The sequence below is a fragment of the Macaca mulatta genome, chromosome 6, assembly GCF_049350105.2.
Source record: "Macaca mulatta isolate MMU2019108-1 chromosome 6, T2T-MMU8v2.0, whole genome shotgun sequence".
NCBI classification, from domain to species: domain Eukaryota; kingdom Metazoa; phylum Chordata; class Mammalia; order Primates; family Cercopithecidae; genus Macaca; species Macaca mulatta.
The window spans coordinates 72,595,214-72,619,450 of record NC_133411.1 but is presented as its reverse complement, the minus strand read 5'-3'; the positions used below and the strand labels follow the sequence as shown (position 1 = coordinate 72,619,450).

At 37.9% G+C, this 24,237-nt stretch overlaps 1 protein-coding gene and 1 non-coding gene across 5 annotated transcripts in view; both read right to left on the bottom strand.

Annotated features, from left to right (window-relative positions):
* The window catches only part of RGS7BP (regulator of G protein signaling 7 binding protein), a 113,224-nt gene that overhangs the window by 38,064 nt on the left and 50,923 nt on the right, over positions 1-24,237 (bottom strand). For 3 of the 4 annotated variants that reach the window (XM_015140026.3, NM_001266063.1, XM_078003810.1), the window contains exon 3: positions 1,167-1,297. In XM_015140026.3, the coding sequence (XP_014995512.1) occupies positions 1,167-1,297 (131 nt within the window). Of the gene's footprint in view, positions 1-1,166; positions 1,298-14,799; positions 14,895-24,237 lie in introns of those variants that run through there. The other variant, XM_078003811.1, reaches the window with a different exon arrangement.
* LOC114679093 (U6 spliceosomal RNA) lies at positions 3,381-3,483 on the bottom strand. The gene has a single exon (XR_003730777.1). It is a non-coding gene; the product is annotated as a U6 spliceosomal RNA (small nuclear RNA).

The window sequence follows — 24,237 nt, the reverse complement described above, 5'->3', positions numbered from 1 at the left end:
ATTTCAAATCTTTCCTTTAATTGCTTGCTTCTTCATATGAAATATCTTTCTGTTTCCTTCCCCAACTGAACCCTAACTTCAGAACCCTAAGATTTTCCCTGAGTATTTCTAAGTTCTCTGGCCTTTTCTATCTCTGAATTTAAATCATAGGCAAGGATTACCTTCTATGCACAGCCCACCCTCTACCATTATCCTGAGCTCAAGCACAAAAACACTGTATTCTAGAAGTTCCCAATAAATTATTGTTCAATGAATTAATGAAGAAAATACAGATTGAATCTTCTGGTGATGGATACTTTTGACTTCCTCTGTGGCATCCTTCCCATTCCACTGTCTCCCATCACAGAATATCCACTGGTTGGGTGGGGCTGACTCTACCCCCTAGCTCCAGGAATGGGCCTTGATTGCCTTAATCAGTCAGTGGATTCTTCCCCACTGTCTACAGTGATTGGTTTAGGCATAAACCTGGTCCAAGCAGAATGAAGCTCAGAACTTTTTCTCTGTAGTTGGGAGAAGTTCGCTCTCTTAGTGGACAGTGCCAGATGTGATGACTGCAACTGTTGCAGTTTGCTAATGTGAGGGAAGCCAGCTTGAGGGTAAAGCCAACACCCAGAAGGCAGAGCATCATTCAGAATGGGAGCTGGAAGTCTGATGAAATCATGCTGAAGCCATGACTAACCTCTGGAGGGTACAGTCCTTATTTCCTTTATGGTTTAAGCCAGAAAATGAGGTTATCTATTACTAACCTCCCTGTTATTTATGGAGTTCCCTCTATTTTTAAATCTTTGGGACACTATGTAATTTGTCTTCTTGCAACTTAATTCATTTAGGAAAATAGCAGTCTTGGATAGCGTTTACTCTCCTAGTAAAATCAGTACATACCTTGCTGTTTATGCTGAATCTAACAAAAGTCATGTTCACAACAGCTAAAATAATAAATTTGAGAACTGTTGCTGCCCTAATTTCTGTTCAGAACAATCCGTGTTAGTATACACTTAATAGTACTGATATAGACTTCTTACCTATTTATATAGCAAGCATTTCCTGAACATTTAAATTCATTCTAATTGCATATAGATAGGCATATGGTATATATGGACACTTTGCCAAAGATTAGCTTTTGTTCAACATTCCTCAGTGTTTCCGGCAAGATTAAACGTAGATACCTTTTCGATGAAACTGAAGAGACCCCAGCAGACATATGGATTTTAGCATCTCTGTGGTATACATTTCTAAACAGCACTGCAGCTGGATGTAAAGCCGACAGATTTCTGGATGGATCTCACCATCTTCCGGGCTGCAACAGAATGAAAGAGAAAAGCTGTGAACATTCTCAAGATTTCACTCATCAGCCATTTGTCTCAGCTCCGAGAGGGAAAAATGCTCAATAAAGATTCCTTAAAGCCTTGATTCTAAAATATAGGACTTCCTGCTTTGAAACCAATGACCAGTGTGACAGTTCTTATGTAAGTCTCTTTCTGACTAACAGTTCTTAATTTTTTCCCCCTTCAGCAGCAGAGTTCTGCCGGGAGCTTAAAATCATAAATGCTTTACATAATTGAAAATATCAGACATCTTCAATTGAGCTGTTGGAACAAATTTCCAAAATATATTTAAACCATAAGAATCTCCTAGCCTGCAAGAAGAGATTAAAAACCCTTGTTTTTAGAGAAACTGACAAGAGCAATTCAATTACCAGTTGTAAGACAGCTCTTTAATATTAGGGCCCTCGTATAATATGATTAGAGAGCAATTTACAAATTATTTTTATCAAGGTTTTTTGTCTCAGTCTAAAGGTTCTTCCTTTATTGTTTGCTATTGCTAATTTACGAGAGACCAAATGTTTTTAACGAAAAAATTAAAATGTCATGAAAAAAGTAATAAAATTCTACTAATTATGCTTAACAATCTAAAGCTAAATAAATGCTGAACTTATGCTCTAAAGTTTATTCTAAAGTCCTTGTGTCTTCCTCTATTAAATATGATAAAACATATATAAATGATAAAACATGGAGCAATCACTTTTGTTTTTAAGGGGAGAAAAACTAGTTGATAAAACAATACTCTATTTTGTATGCGACTAAAATAGCATGTGTTGAATAAAACAAATCAAATAAAAGGGATACAGTTTAGAGATAGATTAGAAATAAAAGAAAGCCTAAAAGTGAACTCTATCAAATGTCTTAATGAGTTAACTTTACTTCCATCCCTATTAATTTAAAATGCAATGAAATCTGATTTTTAAATATAGCATTTGGATTTGATTTCTTTGTAATGTGGGTCAGTGGCAAAATATCAGGAGGTAATTATCAGATAAAAATAACGACTTCAAGTTCTGGAATCACAGTAAAGAGAATTTGTATGTACACAGCGCTTTACAATGATAGTTAGTTTTCATTTTCAATACTTATTTAGTCGATGAGCAAGAGTTGATCTAACCATATGGCTTATGTAACACAAGGAAATGCAAAATTCTTAGCCTCAGCATCAGTGATGCCTGCACATGTTTTTACTGTGTCAGACAGAATAAAGTACCTCAGAAGAGCTTACATGCAAAATTTGGCTTTATCTGAAAATTAAAAGATGTTATTTTCTCATTGGTGTCTCGTGGGTGCCACCCTAGGCCAACATAGGAAGCAAGTGTATCTCTGGGGAAAATATCGGGTTTTTTTTCAGAGCATCCTCCCATAGGTGCCTTCCACTCTCAAGCTGTCCTCCGATTCTCCCATCTCACCCCACTCAGACATACCCAGACATACACACACACACCCAGACACACATACACACCCCCCTCTGATTATTTCATATCATCTTCAGCCTTCACAGTCTCTGACTGTGTCCTATTCCCTCATGGACCTGCTAGATTCTGAACAGATAATGGGCATTAATTGTTCATGTAATAAAAATTGATCCTTGTATGTTATCTACTGATACATTTACTTTTCAGAGCAAAATCTGAAGATAATATCTTAATCTAAAAGGAGGGTAAAGGGAAAATATTTTAAGGCAGACAGTTCTTTTCTATGCTGGTTCATCATCCCAACATCAGCTGCCTATTTTCACCTACATATAACATTGGCCCTGGTGGCTCATAGGCAGATATTTTTAAAAATTTTGTTTTTAATGGACACATAATAATTGTATATACTATGGTATAGAGTGTGATGTTTTGATACATGTATATATTGTATAATGATTAAATCAGAGTAGTTGGCAGATCTGTTACCTCAAATATTTATCATTTCTTTGTGGTGAGAACATTCAGAATACTCTCTTCTAGCTATTTTGAAATATAAAATACATTATGGTTAACTATAGTCATGCTACTTACTGTGCAATAGAACACCAGAACTTATTCCTTTTATCTAACTGTAACTTTGAACAATATAAAATGCTTCACAAATTTGCATGTCATCCTTGCTTAGGAGCCATGCTAATCTTTTCTGTATATTTCAATTTTAGTATATGTGATGCTGAACCCTCATATGCAGATTTAAAAAAAAAAACTTTAAAACCTTTTAAAAATCTGTTGTATGTATTGTACATTTTGTGAGTGGGACAATTAGCCAGTACAGTAGCATCCGGGCCATGGAACATTCGTATTTTCAGAGGTACAAAATATGTGCCTAGTGGGGCTTAGCTCCAAAAATATGCAAACTTCATATATGGATGACATTTTATGTAATTTAAACAAATGACTACCCTATTAACATGTTTTAAGAACCAGTATATTTAGTATTCTTTTACAGCTAGAAAAAGAGAGGTCAAGCAATGCATTAGGTGCTTCTGAGAAAAGGCACGTCAAAACAGATTAAAATGCCTAATTCAAAACATTTCTTCGGGTGCCATCTCCCAAATGCCTCTGTAACCCACAGAGATTCTCAAACTTGTTACAAGAAGAACTGAATAGGTGCCACCAGAAATTCAATCTGCCTAACAAAAATTAATTGATGCTAAGGTTGCATCATAAATTTTCTGGTTAACAAAGTCACATATACACTCATATGTTGCCCTTTAATGTCTTGGGAAATTGAAATATAGAGAAAGAAAGGAACTATTTAAAGAAAAGTGGAAAAGTTAAGGTATCTTTTATGTTAGAGTTTCATGATGCCTTGACTAAGTTACTTTAACTTCAGGGCTTGTACAATTTATTTCTCCCTCTTTAGAGCTTTAAGATTTATTACCGTTAGTGATTACTGAAAATTCATTGAAATGCAAGTTGTCAAATGAGTTATAATATGTCTGATGTTATAAGCAGTGAACTGAAATACATTTTTGGGAAACATTAAGAGCATTTGCGTTATTTTCATAACAAATGAGTAAGAGCTGAAACACGGAGAATGAAAGAAGAGCTAAGAAAACAGCAATTTAAAAGCTTGAAACTTCCTAGGGATAGATTACAAGACCTAAGGAAACATTTACATTAAAATGAAATTGGACCTGTGTAATTCCTATGGGAACTGGAAGTAACAACTTAGAGGTAACTTTACCACATGTTATTTATGTTTAGTCTAACACGATTCACTCTAATTAATCAGAGTTTAGGTCTATGAGAGTCACCCCTGAGGGTGATTCTTTTAATTCAGTCAAATATGTTTTATGAGTTAGTGACTAGATTGTGATTATTTATTTTTTCTATTGCGTGTAAGTCAAGAGCTTAACCATATTGATTAATTTCAAAGCCTTAGTATTGATAGAAAAAAACTCTAAGAATTAACTTCAAAATTTCAGTGCTTTAGAGCTCAAGCTGAATCCAAAAACATTTAAAATAATGACCAAATTATAAATCTGCTCTCAACTAACTCCTTGCAGATCAGGATTTAATGACCAAATCATATAGCTTAGGAAACCTGAACTGCTGTAGGAGGAGGAGGACACGAATACAGATTTTGACTAAGTTGCCTCTTGACAATGGAAACTCTCTCTATTGTGAATATTCTTATTTTGTAGTTCAAAAAGTAATCTGACAAAGGCTTGATAGAATGGCTAACTGTAAAAAGACTCATAATGCCCAATGTTGGTGATGATGTGGAGCAACAGAAATGCTCATACATTGTTCATGGGAATTAAGTGATCTACAACTCCTTTATAAAAAGTTCTGGAAGTTTGTTATAAAGCTAAACATACACCCTCCTATGACCTGGATTCCATTTCTAGGTATTTGGCCAAGAGAAATAAAAACATTCACAAATAGAGTTCTACAGTAATATTCATGGTATTTTATTTAGATTAACCCCAAACTGGAAACAGCCCAGGTGTCTGTCAAAAGAAAAATGGTTAAAGAAATTAGTACACTTCTACAATAGAATAATACTCAACAATGAAAAGAAGCTAACTCCTGATCCTCAAAACAACATAGATAAATCACAAAAGCCTTATCTTGAATGAGAAAATCCTTACACAAAAGAATAAATACTGTATGATTTCATTCATATGAGGCTCTATAACAGCTAAAACTGATGGTAAATATTAGAACAGAGGTGGGGAATTGACTGAGAAGGGGCATAAGTGAACTTTCTGGGGTAAGGGTGATATCCTGTGTCTAGATGGAGGTTTAGTTACACGGGTGTATACATTTGGCAAAATGTATTGAATGGTACACTTAAGATTTGCATTTGATTACATGCAAATTTTACTTAAAAAAACAAAAGCAAATATTGAACTAAGTTAATGCTATATATGCTGAATTGTTTATGAGTAAAGTTTACTGATATCTGCAGGTTCAGAAAAATGAAATGGATTGCTGGTTGGACAGAGGGATAAACAGACAGGTAGATATGTAATAAAGCAAGAATTGTAAAATGTTAATTGTAGAATCTAGGGAGTGGGTATTTATTTGATGACTGAGGATTTACATTTACCTAAATAATTACATGGGATAAATTAATCAAAACCACTGGGAGGCTTCATAATTGGTAGGGTCAAGTTTAGGAGTTAACACACTGGGGATTTTAGTTATGAAATGTTTTGGCCCTGTATCTGTCTGCTCTTTTGCTGAGATTGCCAGACTTTGGAGGCCTGTGTAGCTGCTAATAGCTTTTTAAAAAAAATAGCAAAATGTTTGTTATTTTAATGGTCTGTCCCTAATGTAATGATTTATGTATTTAGTTGAAGGGAGCAAGACATAATGAAAGGAAAATTGAATCCTGGAGTCAGAAAACTTAGATTTAAATATAGGTTTGCCCCTTAGAATTGCGATCTTAGGAAAACTACTTTAACTTCTCTGAGACTCAGTTTCCTCAGCTGTAAAATTGGAATAACACCTATATGAAGTATCTCAAGGTTGCTGCAAGGATCAAATGAAATCATGTGTGGGAAAACAAGTATAAAAGGGAAAGGATGGTAAGAAGTTGGCTGCAATTCCTTTTAGCGCATCAAACTTGTGTTTAGTTAGCCTTCTGCTTGAACATAGTCTTTACTTATAAAAATTATCTGCTATTGTATAAAAGTCTTTATTTGCTTTACAGTTCCCTAATATGGACTTTGCTTAAAAAATATGCCATTAAGCTGAGGAAAAAAAAGTGTGACCTCACTGACAATCACTCAGCATTTTACAGAATTTAGTGATGACAGAAAAACACTCAGGGTTTGTCAGCTAGCAGAAATGGAAACAGAACTCCCGTCACAACAAATATATCTAAGTTTCTCTTTTTGGAATCAATTCTGTTGTTGGCTATTATGCCAAGTGGCAAGGAAAGACCAAGGAAGCCAAAACAGGATGAGGGAAGGGGACGGTATCATTTGCTTTCTTTTTTAGAGCAAATAGGAAGAAAAGGGATTAAATGACTTCTCCAAAGAGAGTGAGCTCCAGGATCTCTCTTCAAATATCCCCACTGGTTCCTCTCAAATGAATTCCATTTACAAGGATACACCCTAATTCAGCGCCAACTTCAGTGACAGCTTCAGAGCTTAGTCTTCATATGGCTTCAGTGAGGGAGCTTCCTCAAGGTGGTCCCATATATCTATGTAATCATTGGATAGTTGGGGGCAGGGAAGATACAAATGTGTGTGTAAACCCAGTTATTAATTTTGGTTTCAAATTCTTAAAGGTAATTACAGACTCTCATAGATACAGAACAGGTGCCAGATCTCTACTGAACAACTACACTATTTCATACCAAAATAAGTACTACAATTAAAAAAAAAAAGAAGCCCAGTTAATTAGAAGAATAGAAATAAGACATTTTTCAAGGCATTTACACATATTATAGTTGAGTCTTGTCTCCATTTTTCTCATAATCTTGCTCTAGTGAGTTTTGATGAAACTTGTGCTTTAGGTGGAAATGTGTGTTGTTTTTTGTTCATACAGAGCCTTAGCAAGTGTGATTCCAGCAGGAGCCTTTGAAGAATAATTGCAGTAATTCCCCTCTCTTCACAGCATGTTGTTTCATGGGAACATATGGCTGGCTGTGTGACTTCCTCACCACTGAACATGAGCTGAGATCAAACTCTGCCCTGAAGCTATTCAGGTTCAGTCAGAAATAAAACTTGACTTTTAACAGGAAAGGGGAACCTAAAGTGCAATGGAATTTTCTTTTGGTGGCTACTTGGGGGACCTATATGTAAAGCAACAGGCCTCAGAGGGGCCAGCACCTTTTACAGTTTCTAGCGATATTCTGGTGACCATCTCCCTGTTGTCCCTTGCTTGCTCTTGGCCAGTACCTTTGCCATTTCCCTATGACCCGGTTGGGAGAGTTGATAAATAATGGGTAGCATTACTAAGCACTTTATTCACTTTTTTTTCATTTAAAAAATAAAAACCATATTTAAACATTTAAACACTAAAAAAAAAAAAAAAAAAATCAATAACCATCAGTTCCCTGACCTTCGATGCTTATAATGAAATAAGACTAAAAATATTACGATTAAATTGTAAGTCATCTTTTATTCATCTTAAATGTAACTGTTAATGCAATACTGGGGAAAGTTGGGAATAAGCGGTGACATTTGGGGCAATTCTGAAAGGGTGGTCTAGGCATTTCTCAGGGCATTGGTGGTTGAAAGAGTTAATGGTCGATAACATCATGACTTTGTGTTTTCGTGACAGGAGTATCACTCCTAAAACTCATGCTTATTGGCAAGGAGAAAACTAACAAGTACAAGGCACCATTTCTTAAATCTTTAAAATAAAATGTCTTTATTATTCTGTCTTGGCCTCGTCTTCCACCTTCCTACCCTTTTTGGCTTGAGGGTCTCTTGACCTCTCCATTTTTCCCTTTGATTCTCTTAATGTTGTCCTGTTTACCATAAAGAGGCAAACAGCTCTTTAGTCTTGGTCTTATAAGGTCTTGTGATTCTCAGAGCTAGCAGAGACAGGTCTGCGACTGATAGAGTCCGAGTGCTTAATTCTTCAATCTCTGCTGGGATGAAAATCAGTACCGTGGATTACATGGCTAGAACAGAGCCCTTTCCCACTGAATATAGCTACGATTAGTTTATTTTTAAAGGTATTTATTTAAGTGTGTTTTTATGTAAATATATATATTTATAAATATAAAATATAAATATATCTTATAAATATATATTTATGTCTATATATTATTTTATTTTATTTTATTTTTAATGTTGCTAAGTGCTTTAATTAATTCAAGACTAACAGCAATTGAAAGTCAGATCCAATTCATGACAACTATGATGATGCACTGATAACAACACATCCTGCCTGACCATCTCAGGAATTCCAACTTTTTGTTTTCTGTGCAGGGTTGGACATTTGCCATGCTATCCAGTATTGTGTGTAGCAGCTAGACTTCTTTTATTTATTTATTTATTATTATTATACTTTAAGTTGTAGGGTACATGTGCATAACGTGCAGGTTTGTTACATATGTATACTTGTGCCATGTTGGTGTGCTGCACCCATCAACTCGTCATTTACATCAGGTATAACTCCCAATGCAATCCCTCCCCCCTCCCCCCTCCCCATGATAGGCCCCGGTGTGTGATGTTCCCCTTCCTGAGTCCAAGTGATCTCATTGTTCAGTTCCCACCTATGAGTGAGAACATGCGGTGTTTGGTTTTCTGTTCTTGTGATAGTTTGCTAAGAATGATGGTTTCCAGCTGCATCCATGTCCCTACAAAGGACACAAACTCATCCTTTTTGATGGCTGCATAGTATTCCATGGTGTATATGTGCCACATTTTCTTAATCCAATCTGTCACTGATGGACATTTGGGTTGATTCCAAGTCTTTGCTATTGTGAAGAGTGCTGCAATAAACATACGTGTGCATGTGTCTTTATAGCAGCATGATTTATAATCCTTTGGGTATATACCCAGTAATGGGATGGCTGGGTCATATGGTACATCTAGTTCTAGATCCTTGAGGAATCGCCATACTGTTTTCCATAATGGTTGAACTAGTTTACAATCCCACCAACAGTGTAAAAGTGTTCCTATTTCTCCACATCCTCTCCAGCACCTGTTGTCTCCTGAGTTTTTAATGATTGCCATTCTAACTGGTGTGAGATGGTATCTCATTGTGGTTTTGATTTGCATTTCTCTGATGGCCAGTGATGATGAGCATTTTTTCATGTGTCTGTTGGCTGTATGAATGTCTTCTTTTGAGAAATGTCTGTTCATATCCTTTGCCCACTTTTTGATGGGGTTGTTTGTTTTTTTCTTGTAAATTTGTTTGAGTTCTTTGTAGGTTCTGGATATTAGCCCTTTGTCAGATGAGTAGATTGCAAAAATTTTCTCCCATTCTGTAGGTTGCCTGTTCACTCTGATGGTAGTTTCTTTTGCTGTGCAGAAGCTCTTTAGTTTAATGAGATCCCATTTGTCAATTTTGGCTTTTGTTGCCATTGCTTTAGACATGAAGTCTTTGCCCATGCCTATGTCCTGAATGGTACTACCTAGGTTTTCCTCTAGGATTTTTATGGTATTAGGTCTAACATTTAAGTCTCTAATCCATCTTGAATTAATTTTCGTATAAGGAGTAAGGAAAGGATCCAGTTTCAGCTTTCTACTTATGGCTAGCCAATTTTCCCAGCACCATTTATTAAATAGGGAATCCTTTCCCCATTTCTTGTTTTTCTCAGGTTTGTCAAAGATCAGATGGCTGTAGATGTGTGGTATTATTTCTGAGGACTCTGTTCTCTTCCATTGGTCTATATCTCTGTTTTGGTACCAGTACCATGCTGTTTTGGTTACTGTAGCCTTGTAGTATAGTTTGAAGTCAGGTAGCGTGATGCCTCTAGCTTTGTTCTTTTGACTTAGGATTGTCTTGGAGATGCGGGCTCTTTTTTGGTTCCATATGAACTTTAAAGCAGTTTTTTCCAATTCTGTGAAGAAACTCATTGGTAGCTTGATGGGGATGGCATTGAATCTATAAATTACCTTGGGCAGTATGGCCATTTTCACGATATTGATTCTTCCTATCCATGATCATGGTATGTTCTTCCATTTGTTTGTGTCCTCTTTTATTTCACTGGGCAGTGGTTTGTAGTTCTCTTTGAAGAGGTCCTTTACATCCCTTGTAAGTTGGATTCCTAGGTATTTCATTCTCTTTGAAGCAATTGTGAATGGAAGTTCATTCCTGATTTGGCTCTCTGTTTGTCTGTTACTGGTGTATAAGAATGCTTGTGATTTTTGCACATTAATTTTGTATCCTGAGACTTTGCTGAAGTTGCTTATCAGCTTAAGGAGATTTTGGGCTGAGACAATGGGGTTTTCTACATATACAATCATGTCATCTGCAAACAGGGACAATTTGACTTCTTCTTTTCCTAACTGAATACCCTTGATTTCTTTCTCTTGCCTGATTGCCCTAGCCAGAACTTCCAACACTATGTTGAATAGGAGTGGTGAGAGAGGGCATCCCTGTCTTGTGCCAGTTTTCAAAGGGAATTTTTCCAGTTTTTGCCCATTCAGTATGATATTGGCTGTGGGTTTGTCATAAATAGCTCTTATTATTTTGAGGTACGTTCCATCAATACCGAATTTATTGAGCGTTTTTAGCATGAAGGGCTGCTGAATTTTGTCAAAAGCCTTTTCTGCATCTATTGAGATAATCATGTGGTTCTTGTCTTTGGTTCTGTTTATATGCTGGATTATGTTTATTGATTTGCGAATGTTGAACCAGCCTTGCATCCCAGGGATTAAGCCCACTTGATCATGGTGGATAAGCTTTTTGATGTGTTGCTGAATCCGGTTTGCCAGTATTTTATTGAGGATTTTTGCATCGATGTTCATCAGGGATATTGGTCTAAAATTCTCTTTTTTTGTTGTGTCTCTGCCAGGCTTTGGTATCAGGATGATGTTGGCCTCATAAAATGAGTTAGGGAGGATTCCCTCTTTTTCTATTGATTGGAATAGTTTCAGAAGGAATGGTACCAACTCCTCCTTGTACCTCTGGTAGAATTCAGCTGTGAATCCATCTGCTCCTGGACTTTTTTTGGTTGGTAGGCTATTAATTATTGCCTCAATTTCAGAGCCTGCTATTGGTCTATTCAGGGATTCAACTTCTTCCTGGTTTAGTCTTGGAAGAGTGTAAGTGTCCAGGAAATTATCCATTTCTTCTAGATTTTCCAGTTTATTTGCGTAGAGGTGTTTATAGTATTCTCTGATGGTAGTTTGTATTTCTGTGGGGTCGGTGGTGATATCCCCTTTATCATTTTTAATTGCGTCGATTTGATTCTTCTCTGTTTTCTTCTTTATTAGTCTTGCTAGTGGTCTGTCAATTTTGTTGATCTTTTCAAAAAACCAACTCCTGGATTCATTGATTTTTTGGAGAGTTTTTTGTGTCTCTATCTCCTTCAGTTCTGCTCTGATCTTAGTTATTTCTTGCTTTCTGCTAGCTTTCGAATGTGTTTGCTCTTGCTTCTCTAGTTCTTTTAATTGCGATGTTAGAGTGTCAATTTTAGATCTTTCCTGCTTTCTCTTGTGGGCATTTAGTGCTATAAATTTCCCTCTACACACTGCTTTAAATGTGTCCCAGAGATTCTGGTATGTTGTATCTTTGTTCTCATTGGTTTCAAAGAACATCTTTATTTCTGCCTTCATTTCGTTATGTACCCAGTAGTCATTCAGGAGCAGGTTGTTCAGTTTCCATGTAGTTGAGCGGTTTTGATTGAGTTTCTTAGTCCTGAGTTCTAGTTTGATTGCACTGTGGTCTGAGAGACAGTTTGTTATAATTTCTGTTCTTGTACATTTGCTGAGGAGTGCTTTACTTCCAATTACATGGTTGATTTTGGAGTAAGTACGATGTGGTGCTGAGAAGAATGTATATTGTGTTGATTTGGGGTGGAGAGTTCTATAGATGTCTATTAGGTCTGCTTGCTGCAGAGATGAGTTCAATTCCTGGATATCGTTGTTAACTTTCTGTCTCGTTGATCTGTCTAATGTTGACAGTGGAGTGTTGAAGTCTCCCATTATTATTGTATGGGAGTCTAAGTCTCTTTGTAAGTCTCTAAGGACTTGCTTTATGAATCTGGGTGCTCCTGTATTGGGTGCATATATATTTAGGATAGTTAGCTCTTCCTGTTGAATTGATCCCTTTACCATTATGTAATGGCCTTCTTTGTCTCTTTTGATCTTTGATGGTTTAAAGTCTGTTTTATCAGAGACTAGTATTGCAACCCCTGCTTTTTTTTGTTCTCCATTTGCTTGGTAAATCTTCCTCCATCCCTTTATTTTGAGCCTATGTATGTCTCTGAGTGTTAGATGGGTCTCCTGAATACAGCAGACTGATGGGTCTTGACTCTTTATCCAGTTTGCCAGTCTGTGTCTTTTAATTGGAGCATTTAGTCCATTTACATTTAAGGTTAAGATTGTTATGTGTGAACTTGATCCTGCCATTATGATATTAACTGGTTATTTTGCTCATTAGTTGATGCAGTTTCTTCCTAGCCTCGATGGTCTTTACATTTTGGCATGTTTTTGCAATGGCTGGTACCGGTTGTTCCTTTCCATGTTTAGTGCTTCCTTCAGGGTCTCTTGTAAGGCAGGCCTAGTGGTGACAAAATCTCTAAGCATTTGCTTATCTGTAAAGGATTTTATTTCTCCTTCACTTATGAAACTTAGTTAGGCTGGATATGAAATTCTGGGTTGAAAATTCTTTTCTTGAAGAATGTTGAATATTGGCCCCCACTCTCTTCTGGCTTGGAGAGTTTCTGCCGAGAGATCTGCTGTTAGTCTGATGGGCTTCCCTTTGTGGGTAACCCGACCTTTCTTTCTGGCTGCCCTTAAGATTTTTTCCTTCATTTCAACTTTGGTGAATCTGGCAATTATGTGTCTTGGAGTTGCTCTTCTCGAGGAGTATCTTTGTGGCGTTCTCTGTATTTCCTGGATTTGAATGTTGGCCTGCCCTACTAGGTTGGGGAAGTTCTCCTGGATGATAGCCTGAAGAGTGTTTTCCAACTTGGTTCCATTTTCCCCCTCACTTTCAGGCACCCCAATCAGACGTAGATTTGGTCTTTTTACATAATCCCATACTTCTTGCAGGCTTTGTTCATTTCTTTTTTTTCTTTTTTCTTTTGGTTTCTCTTCTCGCTTCATTTCATTCATTTGATCCTCAATCGCAGATACTCTTTCTTCCAGTTGATCGAGTCGGTTACTGAAGCTTTTGCATTTGTCACGTATTTCTCGTGTCATGGTTTTCATCTCTTTCATTTCGTTTAGGACCTTCTCTGCATTAATTACTCTAGCCATCAATTCTTCCACTTTTTTTTCAAGATTTTTAGTTTCTTTGCGCTGGGTACGTAATTTCTCCTTTAGCTCTGAGAAATTTGATCGACTGAAGCCTTCTTCTCTCATCTCGTCAAAGTCATTCTCCGTCCAGCTTTGATCCGTTGCTGGCGATGAGCTGCGCTCCTTTGCCGGGGGAGATGCGCTCTTATTTTTTGAATTTCCAGCTTTTCTGCCCTGCTTTTTCCCCATCTTTGTGGTTTTATCTGCCTCTGGTCTTTGATGATGGTGATGTACTGATGGGGTTTTGGTGTAGGTGTCCTTCCTGTTTGATAGTTTTCCTTCTAACAGTCAGGACCCTCAGCTGTAGGTCTGTTGGAGATTGCTTGAGGTCCACTCCAGACCCTGTTTGCCTGGGTATCAGCAGCAGAGGCTGCAGAAGATAGAATATTGCTGAACAGCGAGTGTACCTGTCTGATTCTTGCTTTGGAAACTTCCTCTCAGGGGTGTACTCCACCCTGTGAGGTGTGGGGTGTCAGACTGCCCCTAGTGGGGGATGTCTCCCAGTTAGGCTACTCAGGGGTCAGGGACCCACTTGAGCAGGGAGTCTGTCCCTTCTCAGATCTCAACCTCCGTGTTGGGAGATCCACTGCTCTCTTCAAAGCTGTCAGACAGAGTCGTTTGCGTCTGCAGAGGTTTCGGCTGCGTTTGTTATTGCCCTGTCCCCAGAGGTGGAGTCTACAGAGACAGGCAGGTTTCCTTGAGCTGCTGTGAGCTCCACCCAGTTCGAGCTTCCCAACAGCTTTGTTTACCTACTTAAGCCTCAGCAATGGCGGGCGCCCCTCCCCCAGCCTCGCTGCTGCCTTGCCAGTAGATCACAGACTGCTGCGCTAGCAATGAGGGAGGCTCCGTGGGTGTGTGATCCTCCCGGCCAGGTGTGGGATATGATCTCCTGGTGTGCCTGTTTGCTTAAAGCGCAGTATTGGGGTGGGAGTTACCCGATTTTCCAGGTGTTGTGTGTCTCAGTTCCCCTGGCTAGGAAAAGGGATTCCCTTCCCCCTTGCGCTTCCCAGGTGAGGCAATGCCTCGCCCTGCTTCAGCTCTCCCTGGTCGGGCTGCAGCAGCTGACCAGCACTGATCGTCCGGCACTCCCCAGTGAGATGAACCCAGTACCTCAGTTGAAAATGCAGAAATCACCGGTCTTCTGTGTCGCTCGTGCTGGGAGTTGGAGACTGGAGCTGTTCCTATTCGGCCATCTTGCTCCGCCCCCCCCCCGTCTATATATTATTTTAAAAGATAGCTACATATACTTGAATTAAAGATACATACAGGTTTCCACATTTTAATCTGAAAAATATTTTTGCATCTAAAATCAAGATTTTCAACCTCTGGTGCTTACTATTTTCACCTGATGTCAATGATCTTCAAAGGTCAATTATCATTCAATTATCATGTGTTATACTGCAAAGAAATCAACTGAATTTTCATTATATCCAAAGTATGGGTCATTCATTGCAGCATGCAGTTAATTTCTGCATTTATCCCCTGGAATTTTAGGGGTCAATACATTAAACTGTTGGCTTATTTAAATAGTATTTAGCTTTTCCTTCTTAATTATATCATTAAGTTAGTGATGCTGTATTTTTCTTCAGTAAAGCTACAGGTTTTATGGAATTAGTATTGCCAAAAACAATGACACAGCTTTAAAACATCCTGAGGTAACTGGGCTATGTTTAAATTATTCAATTAATCCTGATGTCTGCAACTTCAGAAAAATAATATGGATTGCTGGTTGGACAGAGGGATAAGCAGACAGGTAGATAGGTAATAAAGCAAGTATCGTAAAATGTTAGTTGTAGAATCTAGGGAGTGGGTATTTGCTTGTTGACTGAGGATTTACAAAAGAGAGATTTTAATTTAAAGAAGACATTATTCTATCATCTAATTTAACTGTAATAGCACAAAATGTTGATGAATACTTTAATAATTAATTATGACAAGTAAGTTGTATAGTTATAGAATACCCAATTGTTGAATCCATTGTGTTTGCCAGTTCCAAATGGCCTCCTCTTCCATGCGAAAGACTGTTTATCTAAAGTGATGGCCCACAGGGTGACAGAAAGACCATAAGGGCCCCCAAACATGGACCATACTGGTGGTCCACACTACATACTAGTAAGCATGTTCTGCATGGTCCTCTGGGTGCACATGCGCAGTAGCTGTACATGCTTGTTCATATGTTGCATGTCTCATTGGCATCTTAAATATCCACCCAGGGGAGGTTTATTTTACTATGAAAATGAGCAAAAGGTCCATTCGAGGACTGGTAAAATGAAAGTGTACCTGCTCTCAGTAGGGGAAATTCCCTACTCAAGATAGCTTTGCTTGAGACAGTTTATCTAAAGTTATGGGCCACAGGGTGACAGAAAGACCATAAGGGCCCCCAAACATGGACCACACAGGCCTGAAATCCCATTTTTTAGACTCACAAAAGGATTAAACTTGAAAGGTAGTAAAGGAAGTGACCATGTTCTCAGAACCCAGCAACCGTGGTGACCATACAGTCTACACAATAAACCCCAGCATTCCCACTGTAATTGAGCTCATTCAAGCAAAGCTATCTTGAGTAGGGAATTTCCCCTACTGAGAGCATGTACACTTCAATTTTACGTGTCCTCAAACTGACTTTTTGCTCATTTTAATAGTAAAGAAAACCTCCCCTGGGTGGAGATTTAAGATGCTAATGAGACATGCAACGTATGAACAAGCATGTACAGCTACTGCACATGTGCACCCAGAGGACCACTCAGAACATGCTCACTAGTAACATCTCGTCCCACCTCCTAATGAATAATCATGTAAGACTCCTGTCAAGCAGTCTCCCCAGTGCCAGTCTTTGCTGTCTCGCTTTAACAAGTAGCCTGCCCTGAATTCTCTCTCTCTCAGGGTGTACTGTCTATTCTGCACCTAACTTACAAGAAACTCTTTTTCTTTTGCAATAAATTACTCTCTGCTGCATTTCCTTTCTGCGTGCCCCTTGTTTAAATTATTTTAAACTAAGAAAACAAGAACCAAGGCATCACATCAGCTGTCAACAGCCCTGTGAGGAGGGTTTAGGAATAGGGTAGGAAGTTGGCATCTGTTTATCATACTACTAGTAATAATAGCAAAAACAGACAGCTTCTACTATGTGCCAGAGGCCCAGGGCTGCCACCTTAGCTCTCTGTTTCATGCTTTAGTTGATATGATGAATTTAGAGGATAGTTAGAGCTTTCTTCCCCAGCATTTTGCAGTCTTTTTCAGCTTCAGACTCCTACCCAACACTAGGGGTTCTGTACACATTACATCTAATTGGATCCTGGAGTGTTATTGTCTTTTCATTGGCATACAATGATAATTTCCATTTTTTTTGCATAATTGTCAAAAATGACACTTCATGCCAATATGAAAATGTTTATATCTAGACAGATGTAAGAGCTATTTTCTACAAAAAGGCACATGCTTTATGCAAACAGAAGAGGCCAGTATCTATATACATGGAAAATATCATCTTCCACCATGAATTTCTTCACTGGACTGTAAACTCTTTGAGTTAAAAAGAAGTTTATCTTGTGTATCTCTGTTATCCCCAACCCTTAACATGTTCTCTGGTACATACGAACTAAAACAATTCCAGGGTGGCTTAAAAACTAGTGCCTATGTGGTGTGAGAAGTTGGAAGGCTGGGGTTACAGCGCTGGTTCTACCTCATCAGTTCCATTTCATCACTAGAGATTGGCTTCTTGAGGGTTTCTTTTCCTGAAGTCTTCTTCTTTTTTTTTTTTTTTTTAAAAAAAAAACTATTTTATAAAAAATAATACATATAAACAGAACTTTTATGCAGAAACATAAGTAGAAAGAGGAAAAGATGACTTATGCCAGAAGTAAACACCCTAATATTTTTGTATATTTCCTTGATTAAAAAATAAGTATATAAATATATATATACACAGGCAAATATATATGTATGTGTGTATATATATATAGAGAGAGATAGAGAGCAAGTGAGCAGCATATAATATATATATTACATTGGAGTTCGCTTTTTTACCTAACCACATACCACCCATTAGCTTAGCTTTTCTAAGTGAATTAGCCTCTCTGAGTCTTAGTTTTCTTATCTATAAATTGAGGATGACAGTGCCTATCTGATAGTGTTGTGGTGATGAGTGAAATTATTCATAATAAAGTCTCCAGTATGGTTATGCATGGAAAAATCTGAATGCACTCAGATGCTTGTCCAAGTTTCTTCTTTACTTGTAATAGTTTGATGCAGAGATTGCATACTGGTGGCATGTGGTCCAAACATGGCCACAAACTTGTTTCATTTGGCTTGCAGTGGTCAACCTTTTGTTCATGAATTCTCACAACAATCTAGATTTCCTGTGTTTCTTAATGTCAGAAGATGATTGCACCCGGCCTGCTCTGGAATGGCAGCACTTAACTGCTTCTGAGGAATAGCCACCCTTGTAGACGAGCAGAAGCTCCCTTCTCCAGAGACCCCTGCCCAGACTGCTTCACATATTGACTGTGTCAGTGTGGCTTCTGCTGTATCTACATTTGTTAGTGTTGGCTTAGAGCGCAATGAATTAGGATATATAACAGTCTGCAGAGTGAGCTTACCAAACAACCACATTTTAGGAGGGAAGTCTGCAGGCAGCAAATGCTTGCATCAATTTCAGTGGAGCAGAATTTCCTCAATAAAAATGCTTTATTTGATATGAAACGTAAAATTGGAGATTAAGTTGGTAATTATTTAAGGGTATATAAAAAGTTCATCACAATCTGTACCCTTCTCATAAATCATGAATTATAACTGAAAATAGTTATTAAAAAGCTTCAAAAGTTCTTGAACAAACAAGAGCTTTTTATCATTAAATAAGCCACATATTTGAAATGTAGCAAAATAAGCCTTCTGGTCTTATTCCAAGAAGCAAAAATTCAGTTTATCACTTAACCAAGAAGTATATTAAAGAAAACCAGCAAAGATCCTTGAAACTGTATAGTTGGCTTCAGTTGCTCTAAAAATAGAACTTTGGAAATACTTCCCCAATGGCAGTTACTGAATTAACTGCAGTGTTTGTGGGCAGACTGAGGCAGAACATGACCAGTGGAAGGGTGGTATATGGAACTGTATTAAGAGTATGGTAGCACTGTGGACCAGATGACTGACGTTTTTTCCAGGTCATTCGCTTTAAAATAACCACTTCAATCTCGGCTAACTTAATTCTCCTATTCATTGTTAAGAGAAAGGGAGTTAACTCTCTTGACTAGAGAGTGATGCTAACACTAACACAACAGTGAAATTGATGTTTAATACCCTTCAGGTGAAGTGCATTGATGGACTTCTCTGTGAAGGAAAAAATGGGAGAAAAATTACACAATTACAAATAAAGAAGTGCAGAAATGTTTAGACTAGAAAGACACAGGCTGTGAAGCCCAATAATCCAAGTTAATATTATCTTGAAGGATGTCAAAGAAGCACCACAGACTTATTTTTGAAACTCCAAGAATTCCTTTTAGGTTCAAAATAAACACACTTAGAAGAAAGTAAAGGTATTGTGTATTAGCTTGCTAGGGCTGCCACCACAGATTACCACAAACTAGGTGTAATCAGAAATATACTGTCTCACAGCTCTGGAGGCTGGAAGTTCAAGATGAAGGTGACGGGAGGTCACAGCTCCTATTGAGGGCTGTGAGGAAGAAACTGCTCTGTGCTCCTACCTAGCATCTGTTAGTTTTCTGGCAATCACTGAAGTTCTCTGGCTTATAAAAGCATCCCCCTAACCTCTGCTTTCAGCTACACAGAGCTTCCTCTGTGTGTGCATGTCCACATTTCCCTTTTTGATAAGGATATCAGTCATAATGGATTAGAGGCCCACTCTAGTCCAGTAAGATTTCTTCTTAACAAATTACATCAGCAATGACCTTATTTCCAAATAAGGTCACATTCCAAATAAGGGTTAAGACTTCAACATATGAATTTGGGGGACATACAATTCAATTCATAACATTGCTATTTGAAAAAGCAGTTGATGAATTTAAGAAACCCTACCAGATTGTCCAGGCTCAAAATATAAATGGGTACAAGGATTAATTCATAAATGAGAGATCTTTATCTATAATACAGTAGGGTTTTGAGTAGTTAACTCTACTTTCCTTTTCCACCCTTTAAAGTAATCAAGGAATGTATTGCCCTAGATTTAAAATCACAGGTGTGCCAGTGCTAGATAGACTTCCAAAGCGACTTTTCATCAGGATCCAGGGAGAGGGTGCAAGCAGGAAAAAGGAGCAGCTGGGGAGACAGGAAGGGAGTGTGAGAGGGAGGGGCAACATTCTTAGACAATGTGTTTTCTATCAGATACAGATCCTTAGATTACAATATCCCCAGGACCAGGAAGTTTTACTCATTGTCTGGGTTTCCCCAGCACCTAGCTTACTGCCTGGCTCATTAAAGGCTCTCCATCCATGTTTGTTGAAACGGATCAAACTGAACTTTCAAGGCTGTGGAAGATGCCCAGTCCTGCTTACCCACCAGCTCACCTGGTTTCACTGCTGGAAACGGTGTTGTGCTGGATGGACCATGGATTTGGGTCCGTGTGGTACAGATACTGTTTTCAAAGGGACAAGGCTAGTAACTTCAGAGTGTTCACGTTGGTGAAGGAAAGCAACAGTCCTGGGGGAGGAGAGTCCACTTGACTGTGGGAATTCACACTTCCTCAAAAAGAGGAAAGAATATTGACATTAAGGCCACCTTCTGGCCTCCACATGAAGCACAGATGCTCCAGAGTCAGAAAGTCCTCCCTAGGTTTCTATTTTAATTTCATTACTCACAACTGTGTGATTTTAGGCAAGTTTCTTAATCTCTCAGTGCCTCAAATCATATAATAACACTTCGTAGCACTGTGAAAAAGATTTAAGTGAAATAATATATGGAAAATGTAAGGTCATAACAAGCAGAAATGAATGGAGGATGTGTTCCAGGGAGGCAATTCTGTACATTATGCCTAGAGAACCTTATATCTTTGTTACAGGCTTTCTTTTTACTTATTGATGCAAATATTATATATTGAGTCCCTGCTATTCAAAAAAGGATGAAATTGGGGAAAAAAAGAAAAGCATTACATTTTCTGGAGTCCTTTCCTAAGAGTTCATGAAGACTCCCATTATTATCCTATGGTGTTTTTATTGGATGATAACCTATTGTAAAGTCTCCTGTAACGCAAATTGATTTTTCTGAATAGTGATAGAAAACTTGCAGTCCTTTATTTCCTTCCTTGATGTAGTATCATTTTATCGCCAACAAGTTTTCAACTAAATGGTTCCACCGTGGAGATCTACATATAATTTTTTCTTTCTTTCTTAATGATGAAGTATAATGCACCATTAGGTGAAACAGAATGAAAGGACTGTGCACCGCTGCCAATGATTAGCTCAAGAACGGAAATAGCTCTTCAGGCAGACAGACATATGGGCAGGAGGAGATAGTGATTAGCAAACGTTTAGGTCAGTCTCTCCAATAGAGACATTACTTTTGATTTTCAAAGTGGCATAAATTATGTAAGATCATTTAGTGAGGGAAAAAGGGTTGGTGAGCTTCACTGACAAAGAACTTGAGGTTAGGAACATGCTTTTATTATTTCTTGGCATTCAATTCAGCATTAGCAAAATATAATAACGTTTATTGGGAGTTTACTGTGTGCCAGACACCATGCTAAGCACTTACATCCCATTTAATTCTAACAGTGAGTCTATGAGGTAGTTGCTATCCTTATCCTCCATTTACAGATTGAGGGAAATGAGGCTTAAGAGAGGTTGTGAAAGTTGCTGAAAGTCACCCAAAGAATAAACACAGTGATAGGACTCAAACCCACATTTATGTACATACCATCACCAGGAGAGAGTGCTCAGGAACGGAACTATATTTATATGTTTGTTTATTCATCCCAGGCATGGTTATTGAGAGAATACATTTTGTAAAATATTGTGCTTGGAATGAAATAATCATTTTGTTCTATTTTTTCTTTGTTGAGCCCCTAAATTATTGCGGCTTAAAAGTTGGCCCTCCTCTAGTTCTTTTACTTTTCCTATAATAAGTATAAATGTTATTTTGTGCCTAGCTCAGAGGAACACATAACACAAAGTGGGCATACATGTCTAGCACAGGAGGACCACCAGGCTAGTGCAAGTTAGTGTAAGTGGGGGTATGGGGAAAACTGCAAACAAGAACAGGGTGCTCCTGGCCCCCAGGAGTCCCTGCATCTAAGCAGAGCAATGAGAATGGGAAAAGGATATGGCAACAACTGGGCATAGAACCCTCTCTAACTTTTTGTGCTCTTTTCTGCACACACAAAAATGAATGCATTGAGGAAAAAATGGGAAGGTGGCATCAATGCTGTTCATGGACTGTCATTATTCTCTTTTTCCCAAGGAGAGGCAAGAGTCAGGATGCAATGCAGCGGCTCCTTATCATTTTACTGGGAATGTGAGACTTCTCTGCATAAGGGGAGAAATGAGTACTGAAAATTATTTGCAAAGCATTTTAGAAGTGAGAAGATTATTAATGCAAATATATGACATTGTTAGAGACTAATGGCTCAGTTGGATTTCCAAAACAAGAGCTTTCAAATATTATGCTGAGACAAGTGGTCTTCAAACTTTGTATATCATGCATTTCTATAAGTAAAAAATTAAGCATGTACCTCTAGTGTGCAACATGTACTTGTTGATACATTTTATATATATATATATGTATATACAATGATATTAACTATTAGACATATTTTTAAATACAAAAAATAGAAATTAGGAAAGGAGTATGTAATAAGAAAGTTATGATATTTTCTTTCAGGTCATCTTGCACAACTTCACTTTGAAGTCCACAGACTCAGCTTGGAGGTTCTCAAATTTTAATGTGCATCAGAATCACTTGGAGGGTTTAAACCACAGAATGCAGGGCTCTATCCCTAGAGTTTCCAATTCAGTGGGTCAGGGGTGGGACCTGATCATTTGATTTGTATTAAGTTGTCAGCTGATCCAGGAACCATACCTTGAAAACCACTGGGTTAGCCTATTACAACCATACCTCTGTAAACACATTAAAACAAATTTGTTTTTAAATACTAGATATAGAGAAAGTACTGTAAGGTTAAATTTTGATGTTATAAGTGGGCATTTCATGGTTTGAGTTATTTGCATGAAACAGCCAGTGTGACATATGTAGGGCCTAATTGAATGATGAATATGTTATGTAATATGGCTTAATTTAGACAGATTAGAATTCAAGTATCCCAAATAATGATTTCCGAAACATGACAATTACTTCCAGTAAACCTTTATCCATTCAGGGCTTCTCTAAAATGAGTGTTTTTCCAGGATTTTGCCCAACTCCTTTGAGGAGGGCTTTTCATTATATTTTTAGTGGACAAATTATTGTTTTTAAATCCCACATGTATGTTTGATTTTGTAAATACCAAATAAATGCACATGTATGTCAATGGAACAACACAGTATTAAAATGAAATGTAACTACTGGAAGGATGCTCAGCACCTGGCAAATGTACTGCATTAGTAAAACTTGTTTTGCCTTTTTTCATTTCTTCCACTAGAACTTCCTCTTTCCCTTTTCTTCCTAATTTTCTTATAGTCCTCCTCCTTCCTCTCAGCCCTTCCATTATTCCTGGGTCCTGTTCTGCTTTTATTTTCTGTCTTTAACATTGGCTAAGGTGTTAGGCTGAAATACGATATGCCAGCAGAGATATTTACATTTAAGAAAATGCTGAAGATGAGAAGGCACCTAGCACCCCAACATCCAAAGGAAAGGAGTAATAATGTTGACATGTCAGTGGTAAGGTTGATATTTAAAGCAGGCAACCCGATAGTGTTCCCCCAAATATAACATACAGCCATAGAGGTAATTCCATGAACCAGAAGAGTAGTGTCAGTAAATATCCAACCACATTCCAAGACAACACATGGAGAGAAAAATGTTTTCAGATGCCATTCAGGATACACACTAGAAAAATCTTAGTAAGTAGATCCAAACACACACCTTAGCTCAAAGTTAAGCAGATGGAAGACCATGGGAGGCTCCAGGCCCACAGTGGTATGGCATCCCACATGACAGGCACCCCTGAGAAGCCAAGCATTGCTTGGCAGATTATTCCAGGAGGCCTCCTGGAGGGTGTGCATTCAGATTGCAAATCCTATTTGGTTTGCACTCCAGGTTTTACTGTGCAAGGTTTTATCCTAATTTTAAAAGTGTCTTGTTTAAAAAGTTTTGCTTCATTTTGGCCTTCTTTCATTTCTTGTCCTTGAACTCATGTCACAGCAGTCTTAATATGAACTGACATCTTATTACGAATCAAAGGAAAGGCAGCAACACCCACTTCACAAATTAGCATATAAGTTAACAAAGAGTCCCAAATGGTGAGATTACCAGAAAGGGGCAATGTTCTAGGCAAGGACAAGGGCAAAGTCAAAAGCGATAAACTCAGAGGCTTTCTGCCTCCTGTCCTAAATATATCACTTATAGATGTGTTCATTTAAAAGCAACTGGGAAAGGCAGGGGATA